Source organism: Aquarana catesbeiana, linkage group LG01, assembly GCF_042186555.1.
Source record: "Aquarana catesbeiana isolate 2022-GZ linkage group LG01, ASM4218655v1, whole genome shotgun sequence".
Classification (NCBI taxonomy): Eukaryota; Metazoa; Chordata; class Amphibia; order Anura; family Ranidae; genus Aquarana; species Aquarana catesbeiana.
The window spans coordinates 980,151,087-980,173,845 of record NC_133324.1 but is presented as its reverse complement, the minus strand read 5'-3'; the positions used below and the strand labels follow the sequence as shown (position 1 = coordinate 980,173,845).

General features: G+C 47.9%; 1 protein-coding gene across 1 annotated transcript in view; it reads right to left on the bottom strand.

Moving 5' to 3' along the window:
• Positions 1 to 22,759, bottom strand: part of TMEM8B (transmembrane protein 8B) — a 50,689-nt gene that overhangs the window by 8,514 nt on the left and 19,416 nt on the right. Inside the window, exons 5-12 of the mRNA XM_073612066.1 lie at positions 22,135 to 22,409; positions 21,703 to 22,055; positions 20,871 to 20,967; positions 19,911 to 20,034; positions 18,963 to 19,105; positions 18,028 to 18,206; positions 17,682 to 17,828; positions 14,683 to 14,799 (exon numbers count right to left, since the gene is read on the bottom strand). Of these exons, the coding sequence (XP_073468167.1) occupies positions 14,683 to 14,799; positions 17,682 to 17,828; positions 18,028 to 18,206; positions 18,963 to 19,105; positions 19,911 to 20,034; positions 20,871 to 20,967; positions 21,703 to 22,055; positions 22,135 to 22,409 (1,435 nt within the window). The remainder of the gene's footprint in view (positions 1 to 14,682; positions 14,800 to 17,681; positions 17,829 to 18,027; positions 18,207 to 18,962; positions 19,106 to 19,910; positions 20,035 to 20,870; positions 20,968 to 21,702; positions 22,056 to 22,134; positions 22,410 to 22,759) is intronic.

The following is a 22,759-nucleotide window of genomic DNA, read 5'->3' as shown; positions in this document are numbered from 1 at the left end:
CCTGCTGACCTTTTTGGGGCCGAAAGAAACGCTTACGGGTTTGCACCTGTTTCTTCCTAACTGGAAACGACTTTTTCTTATCTGCCGTTCGGTCAAGAATGGACTCCAGCTCTGAACCAAATAGCAGATCACCCGCAAACGGAATACCACACAATCTATTTTTAGATGCAGCATCTCCTGGCCACGTCTTCAGCCATAAGGCCCTTCTGGCAGAATTTGTCAAAGCTGCTGACCTTGCTGACATGCGGATAGATTCCGCAGACGCATCTGCAATATATGATATTGCTGCCGACAGGGTTGAAAAAGAGTCTAGAATCTCCTGTTTTGAGGAATCTGCTATGACATGGGCTTTCAACTGGTTAACCCAGTGATCTAAGTTCCTTGCAACACAGGTTGTTGCCATTGCTGGTTTCAGATTGTGCATTACTGATTGCCAGGTTCTTTTAAGAAGCAGGTCCATCCTTTTGTCCATGGGCTCCTTCAGAGTGCCCATATCCTCAAAGGCTAGGTCCGTAGACTTAGAGACCTGGGAAAAGGCAGAGTCCAATTTTGGAACCTTATTCCATATAGAATCTGGATTTTCTTCAAATGGAAATCTTTTCTTGTGAGCCCGGGAAAAGAAAGGCTTTTTCTCAGGTTCCAGCCACTCTTTTTTAATCATATCAGTGATAACTGAATGGACTGGAAAAGAACGACCTTTTGAATCTCCTAAACCAGCATACATGCGGTCATGCAGGGAGAGTTCCTTCTTTTCCTCTTCTATCCCCAAAGTGGCATGGATTACCTTCAGGAGTCCTCCCACCTCTTCTAGTGACAATTTGTATTTAGAAGTGGTATCTGATTCATTTTCCTCCTCCTCAGAATCTGTATCATCTGGAGCGAGGGAAACGGACCTTTGAGAAGCGTCCTGGGATATTGGACCCCCAAAAATTATTTGAGAACCGCTCTGGGGTTCTGAAGATGGCTGCGGAACCAGAGGATCCCTAGAGGGACCTGGCTCCTCTCTTAGGTTTGACCTAAAAGCTTGAAAGGTGGCCCGGAGCTCATCCTTTATTGTTGACACTAAGTCGCCACAAACGGATGGAGTCTCCTCTTTGACCAAATTTGTAATGCACTCTGCACAAAGCGTTTTGGTCCAAGCATCGCCTAATTTTTCTTTGCAAACAGGGCACCTTTTCTTGACTGGTTGGGCAGAACCTTTGGCCTGGACAAACAGAAAAGAGACAAGCAACCACGCTTAAAAGGCTGTAATACAGCGCAAATAATACACCCAGGTGCACTAAGGAAGAAACCTCTCATTTCCATGTGCCCAGCAAGCCACCACCACCTAATCCCCTGTTGTAGGGCAGATATCTAAATCTAGCCACTGCAACATACCTTCTGAGAGGGGGGTGGGGGGAAGGGGGGGAAAAGGGTGAGTAACCCCCCCACAGGAGAAAACGGCCCAGGGTAATAGAGGACACAGTCCCTTACCTTAGCCTTGCTGGCGCCTTGGCTTGCCCCCTTCTCCGCTGCATCGCTATCCATAGCTGTCTGCGGTGCGTGGTAGAACGACCGGTTCCAGATTCGAAAACGCCGCTGCGCTGACCTGGAACCGGAAATAAGGCGCCAGGTGACCCTGCCCTCTCCCACTGCGCTTTGCGCCGGAAATGACGCACGCGCCGACCCGGAAGTGCTGCCTGGACGTGGCTGAAGCGCTCTTCTGCCACCAGCAACATGGCGGCCGCCACCGCTCGTTCCCTCTGTAAAAGGGAACAGAGGACGGCCACCTGTAGGCCAAAAAAATTTTTAGACAGCACCCCCGGACGTACAGGCTCTCCCCGAGCACGGAAGAGGGAGAGGGAGCCCACGGGACCATCCATATAAGAGGCAAGTGGGAGGCTCACTCTCCTAGCCTAAAAAGACCTATCAGGTGAGAACCTGTGTCTCCCAGGATAACCTGAGAGATCATGGCTCCCACCAGAGGTGTTCCTCCAGCTGGAGGAAACACAAAAAACTGATGAGGCAACGTGGAGGATTCCAATTTAAAGACCTAATTGATGAGGTGTTTCCTGTGGGAGGAGGAGCCATGATCTCTCGGGTGCTGTCCTGAAAGACGATTTGGAAATACAATTTTTTTTTTTTTTTTTTTTTAGGATTTTTGATGTATTTTTGTTTTTTTGGGTGGAACCCCACTTTAAACTACAATTGTTTATTTGCCTAAAAAAGCATAATACATAGAAAAAAAAACACCAATCCCTATGCCCCCCTATAATTTGGCCAGAGGTAAAAAACACCCCCCAAAAAAAAGAGAGAAAAGGGGGGTTCTCCCCTGCCCAACAACTAAAAAACACACAAACTGCGTAAGTGATGTGAATGAAAAAAGACCCCCTAACAGAAGAGGGGGGGGGGGCACATGAATCACACAGTCTGCAGACCTAATCCCTCTCCTAATATAAAAACACCCCATATATATATATATATATACATACATACACACACCTAAAAAACACATAGATCACCCATAGGACAAGGTCATGCTAATCATTCCTAATGTGGGGCAGTGTGTTCCCGGGAAAGCGGGTTGTATGTCACTGTCCCCCCCTGGAATGGGGCACGGCCTGAGATACACTGGATGACGTCCACCCGAGAGACTCCCTGTCGTCAGTCAAGTAGTTGAATGCATGTATGATACGTCCTGATAATAGTCTTATCCTGCTGGGTAGTGTGTAGTAGAAGGAGAGGACTCAAATACTCCAAGGGCCGTGTGCAATGACAAGCTATTCTCAGCAGTAGTACTAATTGCCTATTTTATGAATCTGAGACGATTCCCACAGCCTGCAGGTAATTCTCACGATTAATCCTTAGTACACACATATAGCTTGTAGAGTAGCTTGACAGTCACTGATTTATACAACTTTTCTCAAGATTAGATTGAAGTCCATCTTTCAGTGTATGGCCAATCGTCTCCAATTGCCAGATAAAATGATAGTGATCCTTGGCATTTCAATGTACATCTATACATGTAATATTGGCTCCTGCTCTCCCCACATTGAAAACGAACTGAGCAAAACACTGTGCAGCATAGGTGTGCGCAGTGCCTATTGCATTAGGGCGTGCACCCCAAAGCTCCAACACATATGCGTTTGACATATTTACCGGGGTGGGGTGACATATATTAGTACCAATCCCCTATATTTTCCTCCTTTGGCAGCTGAAGGTTGACAAAAGGGAGAGGAGAAGCCTACTTTCAGCTGCTGGAGGAAAATACAGATCAGTTCCACTAAATTCCACCCACGCCACCCTTTCTGTCCCAGTTCAAGGAAGGGTTGTGGTTTACCTGTCACCTGCCCACCATTGACAGGTTGCCAACCCCAGGATTAGGGTGTGCCCAGGCACATCTGGCACACCCCTTGCGCACGCCTATGCTGTGCAACAATCTCAGAGTATTACTAGATATGAAACAATGTTCCTGAATATTTAAGTAAGAATGGAAGCGTCCTCACAGATACATTGAATGTGACCACAAACAGGGTTCCTGCAGCCTGCAGGTGATCTCTTATGCCCTGTACACACGACCGGTTTTCCCGTCGGAATAAACTCTGAAGGTTTTTCCGACAGAATTCCGCTCAAGTGGTCCTTCCTACACACGGTCACCCCAAATTCCGACCGTTCAGAACGCGGTGACGTACAACAACGTATGATGGGCCTAGAAAAAAGGAAGTTCAATAGCCAATACCTTCCGTCTCGTACTTGCTTCAGAGCATGCGCCGTTTTTGGTCCGTCGGAACAGCATACAGACGAGCGGGCTTCCCCATAGTAATGGGTTCTGTCGGAAATATTTAGAACATGTTCTATTTTTAGGTCCGTCAGAATTATCGACGTAAAAAGTCCGATGGGGCATACACACGATCGGAATAGACGATGAGAACTCCCATCTGACTTTTTCTGTCGGACATTCCGCTCGTGTGTACGGGGCGTAAGTATGGGTTACTCGCGGATTCGGTGATTCTATAGAGTAACGACACCCCGAGTATGAAAGGGGTTAAAGTCGTTTAGGACATTCCATACCCAAACACAAAGGCAGCTACCGAACACTTCCATCAGCTGAACAAGGAACCCATACAAATAATCCACCCCAAATATGAGACAAGGCTCTGTCTTGAGGGTCAACCAGGAATAAACTCATTTATTATCGCACACGGACACAACAGATAAAATAACTCAGAGACTCCCCCCCCACCCTTTGAAAAGAGAGCGGGTTAGACTGTCCAATCACAATAGACACACAGGTCAGGTGTGTTCAAACTTCTCATCAGTAATCAGTCTTATCAGCAGGGGGTTGCTGGAGGAATCCCCCCCTCCCTCCATAGAGAGACACATCCCATAATATCCAGAGCAGACAGACACAATAGAACATTGGAATACAGCCACACCCCAAACGATCACAGCAAAGAGTCCACAACAAAATGAGACAATATACAATATATACATATATACAAGATTGAGTGCGATTAGTACAGATCATACTGGACTTCTCATTCACCTCACAAAGAGTATTGTTCCATTGAAAATCCAGGGCCCATAATCAAAAGGCAAGAGCCTTGCTTTCAGTCCTCTCCAAAAGCCTCTGTCCCGGCTAGGTCTGTCACATACAGAGATCATTCAAACCTTGAGTCGGGATCGACCTGTATATGAATATCCAATTGATTAGATGTTCAGAAAAGCTGTTCCTTTTTCCGTTGGTTGTTTCCTTGTTTTCCCTTCTGTTAGCACGGTGTGTTGAAAATAGAGGGATGGCATTTGTAGTTCTCCTGCGGGAGTTTTTATATAGCCAATGTTCACAATGTTCTATCGCCAATCCTCTCTTCCCAAATCCTTTGGGGAATGATAGGGAGTCAGACGGGAGGTAGTTGTAAAATAATCACCCGGGCAGAAGTTTTTCTTCAGGCTCGTGCATCGTAACTGAGGTCATCAGGTCCTTATTGTCAGTAGGGTTGGGCTACGGGTAGGTAGAGAGACGGGGGGGCGCAGAGTTTTTACGATGCACAAGCCTGAAGAAAAACTTCTGCCTGGGTGATTATTTTACAACTACCTCCCGTCTGACTCCCTATCATTCCCCAAAGGATTTGGGAAAAGAGGATTGGCGATAGGACATTGTGAACATTGGCTGTATAAAAACTCCCGCAGGAGAACTACAAATGCCATCCCTCTATTTTCAACAGACCGTGCTAACAGAAAGGAAAACAAGTAGAAGAGAACAAGAAGACCTGGACAGCCACACACCGGAATGGATACATTCGTCTTATTTTATTCAAAATACAAGATCATGGGGTACACAAGACACGACTGTGGGGTGGTAAAAAAAAAAAAAATAGTTAACGCGTTTCGCACTTACACCAAGTGCTTACTATGAGCTACCCCATTTACCCGAAAATAAGACCTAGCGTGATTGTCGGTGATGGATGCAATATAAGCCCTACCCAACAAATAAGCCCTAGTTAAAGTCTTTGTAGGGCTTATTTTCAGGGTAGGACTTATTTGGGGGGTGGGGCTTATATTGCAGCCATCACCGACGATCACGCTAGGTCTTATTTTCTGGGAAACAGGGTATGTACCCCATGATCCTGTATTTTGAATAAAATAAGACGGATTTATCCATTCCGGTGTGCGGCTGTCCAGGTCTTCTTGTTCTCTTCTACTTGCACCGGCATTCAGCCAGCACCTGGGGCTCTTCTCTTCTCTTCTCAAGCACTCTGGTTTAAGCCCTTTTTTTGAGCGGAGGATCCCACATCATCTCGTTTATTTTCAGAAGGGAAAACAAGGAAACAACCAACGGAAAAGGAACAGCTTTTCTGAACATCCAATCATTTGGATATACACATACAGACCGATGGCGACTCAAGGTTTGAACGATCTCTGTAGAATCACCGGATCTGTGAGTAACCCATACTAAGAGATCACCTGCAGGAACCCGGTTTGTGGTCACATTAAATGTATCTGTGAGGACGGCTCCATTCTTACTTACCGGGCCATAGTAAAATGACGTCCCTGACTTTTAGAGGGGATATCTGAATGATGCCTGCAGCTAGAGGCATCATTCAGATAGGATTCTTTTGCAGCCGGCGATTCTGTGCACGATAAGAACGATCATAGTGGCAGTGCCGCCGCCTAATCGTTCTTATAGGCCAGGGATATGCAATTAGCGGACCTCCAGCTGTTGCAGAACTACAAGTCCCATGAGGCATAGCAAGATGCTGACAGCCAAAGCATGACACCAAGAGGCCAAGGCATGATGGGACTTGTAGTTTTGCAACAGCTGGAGGTCCACTAATTGCAAATCCCTGTTATAGGCGGCAGGAGGGGACGTCTCTCCCCCCCCTCCCGCCGCCATCTGGTGCTTCTCTGGGCTCTCCCGTGCCATCGGGGGGCCCAGAATAAGAATCGTCCGGCGCCGGATGAGGACGATAGAGATTTCTGGTGACCAGATGGTCACAGGGTCATCTCTATGACCGTCGGAGGACGTCATAACGTCGCGCCCGGGTACCCGGAAATAAACAAAGCCGCGATCGCGGCTGTCAGCATGAGATCGGTGAATTTTTTTTTTCCCCGATCTCATGCTTTCCAGCCTGGAGGAGAGATGTGGAGGTCTTATTGACCCCACATTTCTCTATAAAGAGGACCTGTCACATAGAATCCTATTATAAGGGATGTTTACATTCCTAGGAATAAAAGTGATCAAAAAAAAAAGTAAAAAAACAAAGTGTAAAAATAAAAAAAAATTAAGTAAAAAAAAAATAAAATAAAAGATTTAAAACGCCCGTGTCCCCGGTAGCTCGCGCTCAGAAGTGAACGCACGCGTAAGTCCCGCCCAAACCACACATGTGAGGTATCGCCACGTGCGTTAAAGCGCGTGCAACAATTCTAGCACTAGACCTCCTCTGTAATGGGGTGTACACACGGTCGGACTTTGACTGGAAAGGTCCGACGGACCAAATCCGGCGGACAATCCAATCGTGTGTGGGCTTCATCGGACCTTCAGTGGACTTTTCCAGTCGCAAATCTGATGGACTTTAGATTTGGAACATGCTTCAAATCTTTACGTTGTAACTCCATCGGACCCAGAAATCCGCTCGTCTGTGTGCTAGTCCGACGGACAAAAACCCACCCTAGGGCAGCGATTGGCTACTGGCTATCAACTTCATTATTTTAGTCCGGTGTACGTCATCACGTACGAATCCGTCGGACTTTGGTGTGATCGTGTGTAGGCAAGTCCGGTCGTTAGAAAGTCCGTCGGAAGTCCGCTGGAAAGTATGTCGGACCAGTTCGGTCGAAAAGTCCACCCGTGTGTGCGCGGCATAACTCTAAACTGGTAACCTGTAAAAAATTTTAAAGCGTCGCCTATGGAGATTTTTAAGTAATGAAGTTTGGCGCCATTCCATGATTGTGCGCAATTTTAAAGCATGACATGTTAGGTATCTATTCACTCGGCGTAACATCATCTTTCACATTATAAAAAAAAAATTGGGCTAACTTTACTGTTTTGTTATTTTTTAATTCATGAAACCGTTTTTTTTTTTTTCCAAAAAAAAAAAAAGGCGTTTGAAAAACTATTGCGCAAATACCGTGCGAGATAAAAAATTACTATGACCGCCATTTTATTCCCTAGGGTGTCCGCTTAAAAAAAAAAAAAAAAAACATATAAAATGTTTGGACGGTTCTGAGTAATTTTCTAGCAAAAAAAAGATTTTTACATGAAGGACAGAAGTGTCAGAATAGGCCCGGTATTGAAGTGGTTAAATACTTACGAACAAGGGCGGACTGATAACTCATGGGGCCCCTGGGCAATCAGAGATTATGGGGCCACACAGTATACACAGACAGATGTAAAAAAAAAAAAAACACAGATTTATACTGTCCCTGGTTTTACTGAGGCTGGCAACCCTGATGGGGCCCCCTAGTGGCCCAGGGCCCTCGGGCAGTGCCCGAGTGCCTCAATGGTCAGTCCGCCCCTGCTTACGAACATAGTTTCATATGTAGTAATACTCTGAGATTTCTACACAGTGTTTTGCTCAGTTCGTTTTCAATGTGGGGAAAAGCAGGATAGGCAATTAGTACTACTGCTGAGAATTGAATAGCTTGTCATTGCACACAGCCCTTGGAGTATTTGAGTCCTCTCCTTCTACTACACACTACCCAGCAGGATAAGACTATTATCAGGACGTATCATACATGCATTCAACTACTTGACTGAGTGACGACGGGGAGTCTCTCGGGTGGACGTCATCCAGTGTATCTCAGGCCGTGCCCCATTCCAGGGGGGGGACAGTGACATACAACCCGCTTTCCTGGGAACACACTGCCCCACATTAGGAATTATTAGCATGACCTTGGTCCTATGGGTGATCTACGTGCTTTTTTAGGTATACAGTGGAACCTCGGTTTGCCAGTAACATGGTTAACGAGCGTTTCACAATACGAGTGCTGTATTTCTAAAAATCCTTACTCGGTTTGCAAGTGTTGTCTCGCAAAACGAGCAGGATTCAGGCCAAAAGCGGTGTGCAGTACCACTTTTGGCCTGAGGTGAGGGGGGGCACCGGAGCCAAACAGTGCCGGAAATGCACGGAAAGGCCCGAGGACAGTTTGGCTGACCTCGGCAAACCTCGGAAAGGCTCGTGAACGGAGTTTTTCCGAGGTCAGCCGAAGTGTCGCTCTGGCCTTTTTGGCCGTTTCCGAGGCTCTCCGGCGCCCCCCCCACCTCTGGCCGCCATGCGGTATTGCATCCCATTGAAGTCAACGCGGAACTAATTATTTTCGTTTCCATTGACTTCAATGGGAAAACTGGCTTTGATATGTGAGCTCATTGGATTACGGGCATACTCCTGGAACGGATTGTGCTCGTAATCCGAGGTTCCACTGTATATAAAGGGGGTGTTTTTATATTAGGGGAGGGATTAGGTCTGCAGATTGTGTGATTCATGTGCCCCCCTCCCTCTATTTTGTGAGGGGGTCTTTTTCCATTCACATCACTTCTGCAGTTTGTGTGTCTTAGAGTTGTTGGGCAGGGGTAGACCATAGGGGAGAACCCCCCTTTTCTCTCTTTTTTTTTTGGGGGGGGGGGGGTTTACCTCTGGCCAAATTATAGGGGGGCATAGGGGGGGTTGGTGTTTTTTTTTTTCTACGTATTATGCTTTTTTTAGGCAAATAAACAATTGAAGTTAAACTCATGCAGGTGTGTGGAGATCTTTTTGTTTTTTTTATTTTATCAGTGTCGATCAGTCTAATTTTTGATCACACCTCCCGAAATTTCATTCGGTGAGTGCTACTATCTTGAATAAGCGGGATTCCCATCTGTGTTCTCTCTTTGTACACATGTTTGCTGTGTCCTCCACATGGCTTCTCACAAACTACAAACAGGACTTCTTATGACTTTCTTTTCACCAATGTCTTTCTTCTTGTCACTCTTCCATAAAGGTCAGATTTGTGGAGAACACGACTAATAGTTGTCCTGTGGACAGATTCTCCCACCTGAGCTGTGGATCTCTGCAGCTCCTCCAGAGTTACCATGGACCTCTTGGCTCTTCTCTGATGAATGCTCTCCTTGCCCGGCCGGCAGGGGCGGGCTGGGCCGGGGGGGGGCAGAGTGGCAATTCCCCCCCCCCCCCCCGGGCCGTTCTGATTCCCTGTGAAAGGGCCGCAGTGCAGCCAGCTCATTACTGCGCATGTGCAGTTTCCGGACCCAGCCGAGTGCTATTGCTCGGGCAGCTCCAGTGGCGGGGGGGGGGGGGCGGGGTTAACAAGGCTGGATGCTGAATTTAGCAGCCGAATTGTAGTGAAAGAACACAGTGATCCCTCCATCCCGTGCTACAGCTGCGATGTGTCCTGTGGCAGGGATGTTGGCTGGGATGTTGGCTACACAGTACAGCCCTCCTCCAGTCTACACCAATGGGAGAACGATCAGCTCTGCCTCCTCCCGCCCCTCTCTCCCTGTGCCCGCCCACACTCCATGCAGCCCGTGTGCAGTGTGAAGGGAATACGCGGGCGGGAAACTTTAACCACTTGCTTACAGGGCACTTAAACCCCCCTTCTATCCAGACCAATTTTCAGCTTTCAGAGCTGATGCACTTTGAATGACAATTACGCGGTCGTACAACACTGTATCCAAATGAAATTTTTATCATTTTTTCACCACAAATAGAGCTTTCCTTTGGTGGTATTTGATCACCTCTGCGGTTTTTACTTTTTGTCAAAAAAATGTAAAAAAATTAATTTTTTTTAAAAATTAAAAAAATTTTTTTAATATTTTGTTATAAAAAATTTAAAACGGGTCATTTTTCTCCTTCATTGATGTACGTTGATGAGGCAGCAGTGATGGGCACTGATGGGTGGCAGTGATGGGCAGCACTGCCAGGTGGCACTGATTGGCACTACAGGTGGGCATTGATAGGTGGCACTTGTGGGCATTGATAGGTGGCACTTGTGGGCATTGATAGGTGGCACTTGTGGGCATTGATAGGTGGCACTTGTGGGCATTGATAGGTGGCACTTGTTGGCATTGATAGGTGGCACTTGTGGGCATTGATAGGTGGCACTTGTTGGCATTGATAGGTGGCACTTGTTGGCATTGATAGGTGGCACTTGTGGGCATTGATAGGTGGCACTTGTGGGCATTGATAGGTGGCACTTGTGGGCATTGATAGGTGGCACTTGTTGGCATTGATAGGTGGCACTTGTGGGCATTGATAGGTGGCACTTGTTGGCATTGATAGGTGGCACTTGTGGGCATTGATAGGTGGCACTTGTGGGCATTGATAGGTGGCACTTGTTGGCATTGATAGGTGGCACTTGTGGGCATTGATAGGTGGCACTTGTTGGCATTGATAGGTGGCACTTGTGGGCATTGATAGGTGGCACTTGTTGGCATTGATAGGTGGCACTTGTTGGCATTGATAGGTGGCACTTGTGGGCATTGATAGGTGGCACTTGTTGGCATTGATAGGTGGCACTTGTGGGCATTGATAGGTGGCACTGTGGGCTCTTTTAATTGGCACTAGTAGGTGACACTGATGAGGCAGATGTGCCTCTTCCATCCCAGCCGGTGATCGATTACGATTACCGATCTTTTGTTTACATCATGTGATCAGCTGTAAGGGAGCGGCCCCTTGCTCGGATCGGTGATCAGCCGAGTCTCAGTGACTTGGTGATCACAGCGCGCCCGGCGCGCGCCCTGCATGGTGGGCGCAGGGAGCGTGCACAGGGGAGGCCATCATATGAAGGCCTCCCGGGAATTCAGGTCCGCGTTGTGGCCGTCATTCGGCCATAGCGCGGATGCGTAGTGGTTAAAGTCGGCAGCCACAACGTCCCATCCTAAACATGAAGACACTGAGTGAGCCAGCAAGCCTCCTGCTGGGACTGTGCATTGTACAAGTGAGTGGTCTGTGACCAGACTCTCCCCTCCTCCCTCTCTTCCTCCCTATTCTTTCTTATCATTTAACCTCTTGCCTCCCAGGCACCTTCACCCCCCTTCCTGTCCAGGACAATTTACAGCTTTCAGTGCTCTCATATTAAACCCAGGTTCACCCAAGAACTAAATAAGCTCCTGACAAGGTGGTATTACCCCCCCGGTGAAGCTTCGTAGGTTTTTCCCTGAAGCCTCAGATCAATGTTGGAGATACAGCTGGGGACGGGGGGACTCTACTCCATAGATTTGGGACGTGTCCTCAGATTAGGCAATTTTGGTTGGAAGTACAAAGGATTGGCCAAAAGTTTACACCCTTCCCACTTCCGGAGGATCCAGCCTTCTTTCATCTCTCACAAATCCCATTACAGACATATAAAAAGTCGGTCTTATGTCATCTGGGTAACGAGGCCAAGGCGTGTATCGCCCGATGCTGGGAAGACCCCAAACCACCATCAATTACAGGATGGGCTGAATAAAGGAAGAAATGTGGGGGCCATAGAAGATCTGCTGTTCTCGGGACAGGATAGAAAAGAGCAATACATTGAAATGTGGACAACATGGAACTTCTTTGTATATTCAGAGGAAGGAACGAGATTGTTGGGAGATACTACAGGGCAATGAGTCCGCCTGTCTTGGAAGTTTACAATATTATGGAGGTTCCCTTCCCTCCAAGAGGAGAGCGGAGTAGGGAAGGATGGGTATAGGAGGGGGAAGGGGGAGGGGTTTTTTTTCTTTGGGGTGGGGATATTCTATGAAAATTCAACAATGAAAGGGAGGAATGAGTTACACCCTGGTGACCAGGAGAGGAGGACAAAGAGAAGAAAAGGAGAAGAGGGTTTATAGGGGAGATAATAGGGGTGCTTAAAGTTTAATATGTAGATTTCCAGAGTCATATGCAGAGAAATATCTCCATTGTATATATATTGAAAGTTGACGAGAAAGGAACTATGTGTTTACAGCATGTAATATATTATTTGCTCCTCTCTTGGGTATAAATAAAGAATATTTAAACCCAGGTTCACATTGGAGCGATTTGGCATGCGATTTCACATGTTAAATCGGTGGCGATTGCCGGCGATGGCACCCTCCGAATCGGTGCAACGACACATCGATTCCACTTGCGGTGTCACACCGATTCCCAAAAGTAGTTTCTGTGCTGCTTTTGGCAACTTCGGGGTGCGATTTCAATAGACATTTGTACAGGAACCGCACAGACGTCTCTGAAATCGCACCCCGAAGTCGGGACTGACATGGGAGTATGAAATCGTTCAATAGTTCAGCTGAACTCGCTGGATTTCATCCCCGATGTCAGGGTGAACCTCGGCTCTGAATGACAATTGCGCGGTCATGCAACACTACATATTACATTGTTGTCCTTTTTTTCACACAAATGGAGTTTTTGTTTTGGTGGTATTTAATCATCTCTGGGTTTTTTTTTTTTTGCTAAAATATGAAAGACCAATTTCTTTTTGTAAAATACAGCGCCTTGAAAAAGTATTCATACCCCTTGAAATTTTCCACATTTTATCACGTTACAACCAAAAACGTAAATGTATTTTATTGGGATTTGATGTGATAGACCAACACAAAGTGTCACATAATTGTGAAGTGGAAGGAAAATGATAAATGATACAAATAAATATGTGAAAAGTGTGTGTGGGGGGGGGGGGGGGGCATTTGTATTCAGCCCTCTTTCCTCTGATATCCCTAACTAAAATCTAGTGGAACCAATTCCCTTCAGAAGTCACCTAATTAGTAAATAGAGTCCACCTGTGTGTCATTTAATTTCAGTATAAATACAGCTGTTCTGTGAAGCCCTCAGAGGTTTGTTAGAGAACCTAAGTGAACAAACAGCATCATGAAGTCCAAGGAACACATCAGACAGGTCAGGGATAAAGTTGTGGAGAAGTATAAAGCAGGGTTAGGTTATAAAAAAAATCTCCCAAGCTTTGAACATCTCACGGAGCTCTGTTCAATCCATCATCGGAAAATGGAAAGAGTATGGCCTTGTACACACGATCGGATATTCCGACAACAATTGTCCGACGGACGTGTTTTGTCGGACAATCCGACCGTCTGTATGCTCCATCGGACAATTGTTGTTGGAATTTCCGACAACAAATGTTGGCCGTGCATGCTCTCAAATTGTCCGACAACAAATGTGTTCCGTCGGATTATATGATCGTGTGTACACAAATCCGTCAGACTAAAATCCAAAGTACAAACACGCACGCTCCGAACCAATGCTAAACACCAGACAACAATAGCAGAAATTGCCCAAAGGGTGGCGCTAAAGAGCTGAAAGACAACGTGGTTTCGTGAATTTTGGCTGAAAATGTTCTGCCGTGTGTATGCCAAACAAGTTCATGGACAACGCCCTTCGGGCAAAAATCCACAGGTTTGTCCGATGTAAGTCCGATTGTCTGCAAAAGACAAGACTGGGGCGGAGGTTCACCTTCCAGCAGGACAACGACCCGAAACATCCAGCCAGAGCTACAATGGAATGGTTTAGATCAAAGCATATTCATGTGTTAGAATGGCCCAGTCACAGTCCAGACCTAAATCCCATTGAGAATCTGTGGTAAGACTTGAAAATCGCTGTTCACAGACGCTCTCCATCCAATCTGACAGAGCTTGAGATATTCTACAAAGAAGAATGGGCAGAAATGTCCTCTCTAGATGTGCAAAGCTGGTAGAGACATCCCCAAAAAGACTTGTAGAGAAAGGGGGTTCTACAAAGTATTGACTCCGGGGGGCGCCATACAAATGTCCCTCCCCCCACACTTTTCACAGATTTATTTGTATCATTTATCATTTTCCTTTCACTTTACAATTATGTGACACTTTGTGTTGGTCTATCACATAAAATCTTAATAAAACACATTTATGTTTTTGGTTGTAACATGACAAAATGTGGGGAATGTCAAGGGGTATGAATACTTTTTCAAGGCACTGTAGAAGAGCAGACCCAGACAGGGACAAAAATTAGGTTCCAGCATTTTAGACTGAGCAGCCCATTTTTTTGTCCCAGTCCGGGTCTGCTCTCCTATGTTCTCAGTAGGACCTCTTCACATTATACATTGCGATGTGTTTTGGCACGCTGCGTTTTGGGGGGTCTCTGACCGGCACAGCTGAATGGAACTATCTACATGGCACACTCATGGCAGATCAGGCCATAGACACGGAGACGGTCCCCCAATCACACCATAGACAGATCTGTCCTATCATAGACATTCACATACCCAGGCGATGGCCATGATCCCCACAGCGAACAGACTGGGCCCCAACAGGTTCCACAAGCCGTGACGATCCAACTGAAGAGCCATGGAAAGCAACATCGCCCCCAGCAGGTACAAAACCTAAGAGACAAGAGAAGAGACTGTCAGAGACAAATGGTGAATGTCACCCCTGTCTGGATTGTATGTGCCTGCACCCCCAGTACCCCTGACAGGTACAGAACACTAATAGAAAGGAGGGGTACAGTGAGCCCCCTGCAGGTACATAGACATAATACAGGGAGGAGGGGTACAGTGAGCCCCCTGCAGGTACATAGACATAATACAGGGAGGAGGGGTACAGTGAGCCCCCTGCAGGTACATAGACATAATACAGGGAGGAGGGGTACAGTGAGCCCCCTGCAGGTACATAGACATAATACAGGGAGGAGGGGTGCAGTGAGCCCCCTGCAGGTACATAGACATAATACAGGGAGGAGGGGAGCAGTGAGTCCCCTGCAAGTACATAGACATAATACAGGGAGGAGGGGTGCAGTGAGCCCCCTGCAGGTTCATAGACATATTACAGGGAGGAGGGGTACAGTGAACCCCCTGCAGGTACATAGACATAATACAGGGAGGAGGGGTACAGTGAGCCCCCTGCAGGTACATAGACATAATACAGGGAGGAGGGGTACAGTGAACCCCCTGCAGGTACATAGACATAATACAGGGAGGAGGGGTGCAGTGAGCCCCCTGCAGGTACATAGACATATCACAGGGAGGAGAGGTGCAGTGAGCCCCCTGCAGGTACATAGACATAATACAGGGAGGAGGGGTGCAGTGAGCCCCCTGCAGGTACATAGACATATCACAGGGAGGAGAGGTGCAGTGAGCCCCCTGCAGGTACATAGACATAATACAGGGAGGAGGGGTACAGTGAGCCCCCTGCAGGTACATAGACATATCACAAGGAGGATGGATGCAGTGAGCCCCCTGTAGGTACACAGATGTATTACAATAAGGAAAGGAGCAGTGAGCCCCCTGCAGGTACATAGACATATTACAGGGAGGAGGGGTACAGCAAGCCCCCTGCAGGTACAGAAACACATTACAGGGAGGAGGGGTGCAGTGTGCCCCCTACAGATACACAGACATATTACAGGCAGGAGGGGTGCAGTGAGCCCCCTGCAGGTACACAGATGTATTACAGGGAGGAGGGGTGCAGTGAGCCCCCTGCAGGTACACATATGTATTACAGGGAGGAGGTTGCAGTGAGTCCCCTGCAGGTACACAGACCTATTACAGGGAGGGGCACAGTGAGCCCCCTGCAGGTACACTGGCACATTACAGGGAGGAGGGGTGCAGTGAGCCCCCTGCAGGTACATAGACATATTACAGGGAGGAGATGCAGTGAGCCCCCTGCAGGTACATAGACATATTACAGTGAGGAGGGGTGCAGTGAGACCCCTGCAGGTACACAGACATATTACAGGGAGGAGGGGTGCAGTGAGCCCCCTGCAGGTACACAGATGTATTACAGGGAGGAGGGGTGCAGTGAGCCCCCTGCAGGTACACATATGTATTACAGGGAGGAGGTTGCAGTGAGTCCCCTGCAGGTACACAGACCTATTACAGGGAGGGGCACAGTGAGCCCCCTGCAGGTACACTGGCACATTACAGGGAGGAGGGGTGCAGTGAGCCCCCTGCAGGTACATAGACATATTACAGGGAGGAGATGCAGTGAGCCCCCTGCAGGTACATAGACATATTACAGTGAGGAGGGGTGCAGTGAGACCCCTGCAGGTACACAGACATATTACAGGGAGGAGGGGTGCAGTGAGCCCCCTGCAGGTACACAGATTTATTACAGGGAGGAGGGTGCAGTGAGCCCCCTGCAGGTACACAGACCTATTACAGGGAGGGGTACAGTGAGCCCCCTGCAGGTACACTGGCACATTACAGGGAGGAGGGGTGCAGTGAGCCCCCTGCAGGTACATAGACATATTACAGGGAGGAGATGCAGTGAGCCCCCTGCAGGTACATAGACATATTACAGCGAGGAGAGGTGCAGTGAGACCCCTGCAGGTACACAGACATATTACAGGGAGGAGGGGTGCAGTGAGACCCCTGCAGGTACACAGATGTATTACAGGGAGGAGGGTGCAGTGAGCCCCCTGCAGGTACACAGACATTATACAGGGAGGGGTGCAGTGAGACCCCTGCAGGTACACAGACATATTACAGGGAGGAGGGGTGCAGTAAGCCCCTGCAGGTACACAGATGTATTACAGGGAGGAGGGTGCAGTGAGCCCCCTGCAGGTACACAGACATTATACAGTCCCCTTCAGGTACATAGGCATATTATAGGGAGGAGAGGTGCAGTGAACCCCCTGCAGGTACACAGAGATATCAAAGAGAGGAGTGAAAGAATGAGCCCCCTGCAGAAGCATTTACCCATTAGAGGGAAGAGGGGTGCAGTGAACCCACTGCAGACACAGAAACAGATTACAGGGAGGGGTGCAGTGAGCTCCCTGCAGGTACACAGACATATTACAGGTAGGAGGGGTTTAGTGAACCCCCTGCAGGTACACAGACATATTACAGGGAGGAGGGGTGCAGTGAGCCCCCTGCAGGTACATAGACATATTACAGGGAGGAGGGGTGCAGTGAGCCCCCTGCAGGTACATGGACATATTACAGGGAGGAGGGGTACAGTGAGCTCCCTGCAGGTACACAGACATATTACAGGGAGGAGGGGTGCAGTGAGCCCCCTGCAGGTACACAGACATATTACAGGGAGGAGGGGTGCAGTGAGCCCCGGGTGCAGAAATATATTACAGGAATAGGTGATAGGGAAGAAAAGTGCAGTGCTCCCCTTGCAGGTACAAAGAAATATCACAGGGATAAGGGGTGCAACGCTCCCTGCAGGCACAGCAATATATTACAGGAAGGAGGATACTAGTGCTCTCCCTGCAGGTACAGGAAGGAGATGTGCAGTGCTCCCCCTTTAGGAATCTTCTTACCTGTTTGATGATTGGTTGCAGTCTGGCCATGCTGATTACTGTCACCCACACAGACATGAGAGAGCCGAGGAAATCGCAGAACTGCAGCACGTCATACTCCATGATACAGAAGACCACGATTCCAGGCTGGTCACAGGCGTGATAGAACTGGAGGGAAGAGATCACATGGTGTGACACATACATCTACACCGAACACACCATGCAGGAGAATAAACAGGACCAGTCAGATCTGCTGATTATTGGGACTCTTCTCTGATAGGACAAATCTTTATCTATATATTAACAAGAACCTAAAACATATGCAGTCTAAAGATTGGATGATTGGCCAGGGACATCGAACACTCACCGTGGAGAAGAACATTGTGAAGATGTAGACGGAGGCTTCCAGGAGGTAGTGACCCCGGAGGGCAATGAGGACAGGCGGAAGGAACATCAGGTTGCTGAGACACAGGAGGAGGGTGGACAGGAGCTGGAAGCCGTATGTGAAGGCCTGACTGTTATCCGTACATCCCCATCCACTCCACCCTGAGAGAGACCAAAGAGAGATCAGATATGGAAATATCTGGGACGTCATCCAATCGTATACAGAGCTTTGACATCACACTCAAGGACTGCCATCTCAATCCACTCATAGTATACTGAACTGTGACATCACACCCAGGGACCGTCATCCTAATCAACCCATAATTTACTGTACTATGACCCCTTAGTGACCTCCACAGATCTTCATCTGGGACCTCCACAGTATGACACTGGTGACAATACCCCACCTCTAAAACTCTCTGTCGTCCTTGGTGTGCTTAGTCTACTGCCTGAATACTTCCAAACCAGGCTCACCCCCGCTGAGTGACATGGGTGAAATTGCCCCCCTGACCCCTTAGTGCCGCCATCCTCATTGGTGACCTCCACAGTCTACCGCCTGAATTATTCCACACAAGCCCTTCCCCTGCTAACTGACATGAGTGACACTGCCTCACCCCTAGACCCCCTTAGTGCTGCTATCCTCCACAAAGACCTCCACTGTCTACTGCCCGAATACTTCTATATCAGCTCCGCCCCTGCTCACTGACACTGGTGACAATGTCCCACTATCTTCCCCAGTATCCTCAATCTACTGCCTGAACACTTCCAGACCAGCCCACTGATTAACATGGGTAACTCTGCCCCACCCCTAGACCCCTTAGTGCCACCATCCTCCCTGATGACCTCCACTGTCTACCGCCTTAATATTTTCACACAAGCTCTGCCCCCCCCCGACTGACACACTACTCCGTCTTTTACCTGCTCGGCACTCGCAGGCAGCATAAAGGTAGTTGTTGGTCCTCAGAAGTTTGCACTGTCCATACGTTCCGCATTCATTAATGCATGGTGAGAGGAAGGTGCGCAGATTCAGCTCGGCGCTGACATTGTGACATGGCCGCCACCTGCAGGGAACAGACACGACCAGGGATCAGTCCCTTCCACATACAGCAGAAATCCACTATACAGATACCCATCTCTGGCATCAGCTTAGAGTTTGACCAATGGGTGACCACCTCCTAGCGGTCTCTGCTTTGTCTTCATGCTCTGTCTTTATGGAGAACATTTATGTATCTTTATGTTTAGCCTACACTTTCTTAATGGAATACAAGCTTGTCTTCTGCTAGCAAGCTCTCTGTGGGGAAGCAGTGGTCTCTCTGCAGAGGTCTGATATGCCCATGCTAAATTAGAGCTAGAGCGCTCGCTCAGCAGGGGCCATGTTGGACCTCTGCAGATGTCACAACTACTATCTACCTTGATGACAGAAAACATCTAGAACTTGTTTCATAGATGTAGAACTTCACCGATCACATGTATAGCACCGCAGTACATGGGTTATTAATACATCTCATTACTTATACTGGAACTCAGTAGGATTTAATAGACTCCGCCAGTAGATACCCTTAACCCACTTATACCCGTCTCCCGCTCAAGAGAACCCACCACCCTGCCCTGACAGATGCCCTTCAAAGCTCAACGGTTTTAGATTTGGATGGAGTTGGGAGGTATGAGAACCTTCCTTTGTATCCATGCTTGTGTCCTATTGTGGAGATTCTGCTCCTTTCCTGTCCTAGGGAGGCATCTAAAGTCATGGAAAATCTTCCAATAGGAAAAGAGAATGAAAAATGTGAAAAATGAAAAAATGTTTTGTGTACCAACCATACCATGTAAAATAGATTTTACAAAATTGCTGTGGGTTGTAGAACTCACCCGTGCTGAGAGGCACACATAGAGCGTAGACTTAGGTACCAGGTGCCAGTCTGGGGGTATGGGATCCGCAGGCGGCTGAGCGAGTTGCTGCTGTTTACTGACAGAGAGAATCCAGAGAGAGAGTCTGTGGAGAGGAATGTGAGGAGAGGTCAGAGCAATGCAGAGAGGGGCAGGAGGTCAGCTATGGACTGAGGTGTCTACAGACCTCAGATGGCGACTGGATGCATCCAACCCACTTTCCCATGCATAGTGAGGAGGAGCGAGGGGTCATGTGGTGACTTGTGTCAGGTAAAACAACAACTTGGCTAAGAAAATGTGATTTCATTATTCTACCCCCAAGCAGGTCTGAAAAGATATTATCACCATGGGCCTTCGAAAACCTACAGACATGTGAGCACCTGCCCATCCAACCATAACCAGTCTGGAAGGATAATATCACTGTGGGCCATTGAGGTCCTACAGGCGTGTAAGCACCTGCTTATCCTACCTTAGCCAGTCTGGAAGGATAATATCACCTACGGACATGGGAGCGCCTGCCCATCCAACCATAACCAGTCTGGAAGGCTAATATTACCATGGGCCATTAAGGTCCTACAGACATAAGAGCGCCTGCCCATCCAATGATAACCAGTATGGAAGGATAATATCACCATGGGCCATTGAGGTCCTACAGACATGTAAGCACCTGGCCACACAACCATAACTAGTCTGGAAGGATATCACCATGGGCCATTGAGGTCCTACAGACATGAGAGCGCCTGCCCATCCAACCATAACCAGTCAAATTAGGTAAAAGCCTTCAGCTCTGAGAACTTGTTATACTTTACAATATCCTCCTCTATCATTGCTGAAAAACATTGGCTGTGTACAAATGTGAACACCAGTTTCTTAACTACAAGACATAATTATGGCAGAAGGCTCAATGCGCCAAAGGATGATGAGAGTGATGGGAATACTAACCTGTCTGGCAGGTGATGGAGGAGTTGTCACCGAGGATCAGTGGGACGCCATGATTCAGACACCCGAAGACTGTCACGTTCTCTCCTTGGACAGATGACTGTCATGAGGGGATAGAGAGCATTACATGGATGGAAGAGAAACCAAGACAATATTAATACTGTGATGACCATTGGTTACCCACCAAACCAAGCTCCACCAGCTTAACATGACTTCTGCTCATTAGACCTCCTTTGCATAATTCACACCTGCTCACTGTAACATAACCCAACTTTACATATATGATATATCGTTACCTTGGTCACCGAACTTTCATGTATTATAGACGGTCTGTCTACCTTAATGTGGTCAAGTTATACTGTGTTACCGTGTTCATGCAGTGCAAGTAAATGGGTTCACTTTAATGGCACCCCACCAGCTGCTTCCCTTGCCTTCCTCACCACTCCACTCACCCATGAAGCAAAGTGACATATGGAGTAACAGGACTTTTCCTCTCCTTCTACATGACAGCTCTGGCGCTTTCTAATTGTCCATGAGGTGCCCAGGACTGGAGCTTCCACAGGACTTAAATACTGTCCTTCTGCTGGTGATTGGAGTGGAAGGGTAGCAAAGGGAAGGTGAGAATTAGCACCTGTGGGGACCAGTAATAAAGTTAACCTGTTGCCTTTCCATCTCTGGACAAAAACTGATCCAGGTTAAGCTTACCAACCTCACACATATTTCCTCTCTCCTTGAGTCCCCTGAATAACTCTTGCACCCTAGCTTAGCCATACATCCATAATCATATTCACATGACCCATACCGGTTGGTGCCATCAGCCTCTATTGTTACTCACAACATTGAGACGGACTTCCAGGTTGAAGACCCCTCCACTGTCCAGTACAGGTAGAAGATTAACACTGAACACAGCAGGCCGGTCTGGTGGTACTGACACATTGGGTCCGAAGAATATGTAGAAATGGACTGAAAACGTGTCTAGCTCGTTCCTTAGGGTGGGTCGTATGGGCCAGCAAGATGGCTGGAGGATGGTGGCATTACCCCAAGACATGTTTCCAGCTGACAGAGAGACTCCAGGGGCCGGAAGGCCTTCTAAGGAAGCCAATCCACCTGCTGCTCCAAAAGATTGAGGCATGTTCAAGGAGGAACTGGGAGCGTTGGGCCCACGGGAGAGGCCAGGCTTAGAACAGTCTGCCAGGAGAACAAAGCCAACATTATGATGGTAAACACCCTACAAACCTCCCACCAGGCTCAACAACCCAGCACTCACCTTGCAGTTGAGTAGTCAGCTGGAAATAGATAGCGGTGCCCGCCATTCCTGTCCTCTCCACCAACACATAATACCAGTGCTGCCAGAGTGGCAGTGCCAGGAGGAGCTGGCATACAGACGAGGAGGAGGTGCAGTCTTGGCTGGAAGAATTGTGCAGAGGCGGGCCTTTGGCACGCAGTCTCAGCAGGAGGGGGCAACTGTCAGCAGTGCGCACACCAGTACGGCAACCCAGGAGACTGACCCGCAATCCCGAGGTGAACTGAGGAATGAAGACCCTGAAAGAGTAAGAAGAGGGGGTAAGTATGTATCAAGTGAAGTGGGTAGGTATGTATCATGTGGGCATTTCTTATCCTGTGGTGTGCAGAGAGTGGGTGCTCCAACATGATGTAAGTTTAGTAAATCTTATTTCACAGGGCAGAAGGTCCCATGAGATAGCCAACATGTTTTTGGGTTCAGAACTCCTTCATCAACGCTGGGAAGCAAGATAACAATAATAAAATGATCTAACTATACAGACACATTTTAGAATGTGTTAATACCAAGATATGGTATTATATAAGACATACGCATGGCATACCTTGGTATCAAGACATCTGAAAATGTGAAAATACTGCCTTTGCCTGAT